At 36.8% G+C, this 6,475-nt stretch overlaps 1 protein-coding gene across 1 annotated transcript; it reads left to right on the forward strand.

Moving 5' to 3' along the window:
* The first annotated feature begins 4,999 nt into the window (after window positions 1-4,999).
* LOC137721840 (uncharacterized) lies at window positions 5,000-6,022 on the forward strand. Its single transcript, XM_068460865.2, has one exon. The coding sequence runs from the start codon at window positions 5,136-5,138 to the stop codon at window positions 5,865-5,867; it is 732 nt and encodes a 243-aa protein (XP_068316966.1). The 5' UTR covers window positions 5,000-5,135; the 3' UTR covers window positions 5,868-6,022.
* Window positions 6,023-6,475: the final 453 nt, after the last annotated feature.

Below are 6,475 nucleotides of genomic sequence, written 5' to 3' on the forward strand. Positions count from 1 at the left end.
CCTCTTGATGCCCTTAGCGAGGCTAGGGTGATCACAGGCTCGTGCCTCAGGTGCTCTTGTTCCTTTGACAGAGTTAATGCAGGGGCGGAAGCCGCGGTAAAAAGAGCTCTTGCCTTACTTCGGGTTATGGTGCCCGAAATATCACCACTTGCGGCGATGATGTTCTTGTTCTTTGCTTTGATTGCAGGAACAGCTTGATCCTTTCTTGATGCCATTTGTGTTTTTCGATGATTTGAGGATAGAGATGAGAGGTAGAGATGTCCCACCGGGCGTGCCAAATTTGTGAACACGAAAGATTCCTTGAAACAAGAAACCAGAATAACGTGTACAAAATAATATTTTTGTGTTTATGATTTTGGGGTTACGATCTCTCTCAAATTTGGTCCTCTGATTCTATCTTCGTAGGGTGTAGGTTTGTGGATGAGTTGTTGATCCAAAGGGTCGTCGGGGCTTGATCTAAGGATGAACAGTTGATGAACGGATCTTCAAAGGGCGTTGGGCTTGATCTTGAAGAATGGGTGTATGGATTTCTTCAAGGGCTTTTGGGCTTGATCTTGAAGGTTGATGGATGAGCAGATCTTCAAGGGCTTTTGGGCTTAGTCTTGAAGAACGATTGGATGTGTGGATTTGTTTGTGCTGTTGATCCAAGGGGCCGTTGGGGCTTGATCTTAGGATGAACGATGAACACTTTCTTCAAGGGCCGTCGGGGCTTGATCTTGAATAATGGTTGTGTGGATTTCTTCAAGGGCTTTTGGGCTTGATCTTGAAGGTTGATGGATGAGCGGATCTTCAAGGGCTTTTAGGCTTAATCTTGAAGAACGATTGGATGTGTGGATTTGTTTGTGCTGTTGATCCAAGGGGCCGTTGGGGCTTGATCTTAGGATGAACAGTTGATCACTTTCTTCAAGGGTCGTCGGGGCTTGATCTTGAATAAGGATTTAACGAAGAACGAAGAGAGCTTTCTTGATTCTTCGGAATTCTTGGGAATTTGGATGGTTGGAAGCTTTGGAGTTTCAAAGCTTCAAGGATTTGGGGAATTCTCTTCTAATTTTGGAGTAGAGAAATGTATTTGTGAATTCCTTGATGCTTGATACCTTGATGGAGAAGCCTATTTATAGGCTTTGAGAATGAATCACCACCACAAAATATTTTTTTCCTTTCCAAGCACCATTGCCTAATTTTCCCACTTAATGCAATATTGAAATTGAAGTGGTGTAACTTATGGCCTAATTTCCCACTTAATAACATTTTAAACTTTAAGTGGTCTAACTTATGGCCTAATTTCCCACTTAACACCATTTTAAACTTGAAATGTGTATGCTTTGTCATTGCCCAAATGAGAAAAACTTGCTTTGATCCGTAATGGATTGAAGTGTGCTTGCCTTGTCATTGCCCAACATGAGAAGAAAAACTTGTTTTGATCCTCAATGGATTGAAATGTACTTGCCTTGTCATTGCCCAAAATGAGAAGAAAAACTTGTTTAATCCTTCAAGGGTATTTCTTCCTATTTTGTTGAGTCACACGCCATGTGTACAATTTGTACAACACGTGGCGTATGTCATGTATGCCTTGACACGTCAAAACTTTAATGCATTGGTGAACATTTGTTTTACTGAAATTTCGATGTCTACAATTTACAAGAAGGATATAATTAGCTCATGGTTACTCAGTCTGCGTGCCATATAAGCGTTGTAATTTTTAGAATCAACAGGTTGATATATATAAAATTCTAAGACCACAAAAAATGAAGAAAGAATCACATTCATATTCATTGTTCCCCTTGCAAGTACAAATTCAAAGCAGTGGATATGGATAGTTACGACATGCTGCAGACGCAATTTTATATTGGAATATTCCAGATGTTTCTTCTTACCGAAAGAAACAAGACCAAGGGAAGCAAAAACAAAGTGCAAGAAAAAAAAAAAAGGGAAAGAAAAAGAAACTAACTATCTAGTACCTACCTCGAAATTATTGGTTAACAAGAATTATTTGGTTCTTGATCTTGTTCGTCAATATTCAGTACTATTAGCAGATGGGTACATTAAACACATCACCCAATTGCATTTTGACACCTTAAAATTTATGGGGCACTTTCGTCATTAAAAGTTGGTGTACACATATTTCTCGTTAAGCCACTTAGTATTATTGTCTCATATTCACATCTAAGTGAGAGATCTAATATGTATGTATTCAAAAGTAAGAGAGGCTGGGCGAGTTTGAAGCTAATTTATTTTTCCAACTTTTTAAGTAAATATGATATATATATATATATATATATATATATATAGATATATAGATATATGTTTGTGTGATCATTTTATTGCTTTAGCGATGTAATTGTCAATAATTGTATGAATATTGATTGATTGGGAATAAGTTCTTTTTGATATTGATGACAATAATGGCCACTTAACTAGTTGAAGATACAAATGGATAGCATGCATTGCATGCCACGCAATTCTCATATTAATACAAGCAATTGTGACTTGCGAGGTTAAAAATAAAGTGTCCTAAGAGAGGGAATTGGTTCCCCCACGTTATGCAATCTTTCTTGGAAGAAAAGGGAGAGAAAAATATATTAAATTACTAAGTAGTCATCATTTTTATATTCTGTTACGAAATTCTGAAGTTTATAATAAATGACCTTGATAGATATGATAATCCTGCTTTCTAGATGCTAAATTCTTATGTTCTATTACGAAATTCTAAAGTTTATTATAAGTGCATGATTTCTCTAGGAATTAATCCCTCCTAAATTCTTTCTTACATACCTAGGCTAAAATATTCTTAACATATCCAAGCTTAAAATAGTAATTAATTCCAAGAAAAATTAGTATCCAGTCCTTAGTTATTAATGTTCTTTGATTGAAACCTTATTAATTTTCAAATTTTGATCAAGGTTCTAGCATTAATGCAATAATGAATTTACATGTTAGTTACATAATTATTAAAATAAAAATTAATAATTGATTTAGGATTTTAATACTCACACCTTTATTAAACTCCTAAATAATTTTCAATTCAAAATATTTCCAAAGTAAATAAATAAATTAGAATAAGTTTGTACCCCTTAATTTTTTATAAAAAAAGGTTTCCAATTTTTTAATCTTATATGTACCCAAGTTTTCAATTTTTTAATCTTAAAATGTTCCCATTCTTAAATATATCAATTTGTTGTAGTAAAATGTACCCTTTTTTTATATAAAATCTATTCAATTTTTTTCTAATCCATTTTTAAATTTATATGGGTACATTCTTTTTCTTGATTTGAGAATGTATCCATGTCAAGTTTAATCAAAGAAATTTACTAATGTTATTAAGCCTAATATCTCTTATTTTTTTGTGTGGTTTTGATGAATGTACCCATATTTTGGTACAATAATTTTTTTGTTAATTTTGATGAATGTACCCATGTTTATATACATACATACATACTTATATATATGTATATATATACACACGCACACAATATATTGGAGAGTATAATTTATATTTTAATAATTTTAATCCACAAATTATGGATTTAAAATCTCATTAATACATACAACTATAAATTTCAATTTTTAATTTAAAAAATATAGTAACCTACATAGAAATACATTATCACATTAATTTCAGGGACTTCAATCAAAAATTGAAAACCAACAAGGTTTCAATCAAAGAATATTGATAATTAGGGACCGCATCCAAAGTCTCCCTTAATTCCATAACCGTCAAAAATTAAACTCCCCCACTATTCAACTTTGGTTAGCTAGAAAATAAAAATTTGGCCACTTAATATTATGGTTTAAGATATTTTTCTAAATAATGAGTTCGATACCAATTCATTCCATCACCCCTTAATGTAATATATTGTCAAATTTTTATTTTAGAAAAAGAAAGTGATACTAGGTGTATGACATCCCACATTGCCCAAGGGAGTGATCTTTATATGTATATTCTCATCCTTACCTAGCACGAGGCCTTTTGGGAGCTCACTGACTTTGGGTTCCGTAGGAACTCCGAAGTTAAGCGAGAAGGGGGCTAGAGTAATCCCATGATGGGTGACCCACTGGGAAGTTGCTCGTGAGTTCCCAAAAACAAAACCGTGAGGGAATGGTAAGCTCAAAGCGGACAATATCGTGCTACGGTGGTGGAGTGGGCCCGGGAAGTGATCCGCCCCGGGCCGGGATGTGACATTTGGTATCAGAGCCTAACCCTGGTCGTGTGGTGTGCCGACGAGGACGTCAGGCCCTTAAAGGTGGTCGATTGTGACATCCCACATCGCCCAGGGGAGTGATCCTTATATGTATATTCTCATCCCTACCTAGCACGAGGCCTTTTGGGAGCTCACTGGTTTCGGGTTCCGTAGGAACTCCGAAGTTAAGCGAGAAGGGGGCTAGAGCAATCCCATGATGGGTGACCCACTGGGAAGTTGCTCGTGAGTTCCCAAAAACAAAATCGTGAGGGAATGGTAAGCCCAAAGCGGACAATATCGTGCTACGGTGGTGGAGTGGGCCCGAGAAGTGATCCGACCCGGGCCGGGATGTGACAGGATGAGGAGGGTTCGAGTAATGAACCTACAATACAAAAGTGAACACTCATTCAAACCACTTGAGCTACATTCCCATTACATAAATTTGAGAACTTAAAACTCGTAGATGAGTTAATAAAAAGTAGGAATTCATATTCCCATTCTTGCAAGCAGTATCCAAATTTTAATTATCAATTCTTGCATATGGAATTATTTATCCAAAAATTTTGTAATGTGTTTTTCCTTTAATTTTCCACTTTTCTCTTTTAGGCACATCCATTATTTTCATTTTGGCGTACGCGCGTAATTGACAAGAGGGTGACAAAAAGATATAATATAAAGTGAAAATTCGTATATATTCTCATTTGACAAGAGCTATTTACTTGTTCTCTATTTCTGCCGTTTCTCCTCTTGACTCGGTGATTCTCGTAAAACCACCATCATCCCACCATCCCAAAGCATATAATTCTCTCCAATAGCTTCAACCACAAGCTAACACGAGTCTTAATTTACACATAATTAATCACTTAAATACCCTCCCTTTATATATTGCCCCGAAGTGTTATTTTTTTACTACTAGAAGCCACAAAATTAAGCTTAGCTCGATCGTAATCCAAAGCCATGAAATACAATGAGATATCTCACTTCAGCCACCCCCAACACAAGCTCAAGTTTGAGTACTCAGAAATCCCGTTCAAGTGTGATGGTTGCAAGGAGGTCGGCATAGGCTCGCGCTACAAGTGCGCGACGTGTGACTTCGACCTCCATATGCACTGTGCCATACCTACCCCTTCCATCTTCCACCCTTTCTATACCAAGTGCTCCTTCCAGTTCCTCTCGAGGTCACCCGGGGACAACCCTCGCTTTTGCAATGCGTGTGAGAAGGATATAACTGGGTTCGTGTACCATTGCAAGTCATGTGGGTTCGACCTTCACCCATGTTGCGCAAAGCTCCCCATGGTGCTGGACGACGGGGAGGTCAAGCTCTATCTGTATAGAAAAGTGAGTAGCTCTTGCCATAGGTGCGGGCGTAAAGGACGGAGTTGGAGCTATAGGTCAAAATGTAAGAAATATAATTTGCATGTGGCGTGTGTGAAGGAAATGCTTGTGGAAACTTGGCATGAGTTTTTGGGGTCGCATGGGAATAAAGGTACTAGCAGTAGAAAATTGGAGATGACTAGAATTCCTAGCCTTAAGAATACACTTCAGAATCATCACCGTAGGAGCAAAGGTAAGGTGAAGAAGTGTTGTGAGATGGCTGGATTGGCTGTGCAATTTGTGATATCAGCAGTATTAGGCGATCCAACGACTCTGATTGCTGGGGTTATTGGGAATTTCATGTCACGAGCTTGATGTGTGGTTGATGATGGGGTATTTGGCTTCTGGTGTTATATGAAGGTTGAAACTGTTGTAGTGTCAATAAATTAATTACCTAACAGCCAAGGGCGAAATCTGTAAATAGCCCTACTTTGTATTTTATTTTAATAAAACTTGTAATTTACAGATGATGAGGTGCTTGATCTAAAGGTATTCTTTCATTGATAAAAAGTGATAACATTACAATTGTATTTGTACAAAGCTTCTAACATACACTTGTGCTGGCCCATATTCTAACACTAAGTAACAAACTACTACAAATTATCTCAACACAAAATGTAACTAAGTTTTATCTTTTACAACTGAATGTGCCTTATTATCCTCCTTCAAACTAAAATGAGGGATTCGAAGAGAAAGTTTGTCTCTTAATAGAAAAAATCTTGGCTTAGGAAGAAACTTGGTACAGATGTCAGCAAGCTGATCTTGTGAACACACAAATTGCACTAAAATAGCATTAGCAAGAATCTTTTCTCTTGTATAATGGTAGTCAGTTTCCACGTGTTTGGTGCAAGCATGAAAATGGGGTTCTTGGCTAATGATATTATTGATATATTGTCACACCAAAGGATTGGTGAACAAGGTGA

This window comes from Pyrus communis, chromosome 5 (assembly GCF_041283825.1).
Source record: "Pyrus communis isolate YQ-2024b chromosome 5, ASM4128382v1, whole genome shotgun sequence".
NCBI classification, from domain to species: domain Eukaryota; kingdom Viridiplantae; phylum Streptophyta; class Magnoliopsida; order Rosales; family Rosaceae; genus Pyrus; species Pyrus communis.

Coding starts and splice junctions, on each gene's coding strand:
- LOC137721840 (XM_068460865.2), top strand. CDS start 5,136: ATGAAATACAATGAGATATCTCACTTCAGCCACCCCCAACACAAGCTC.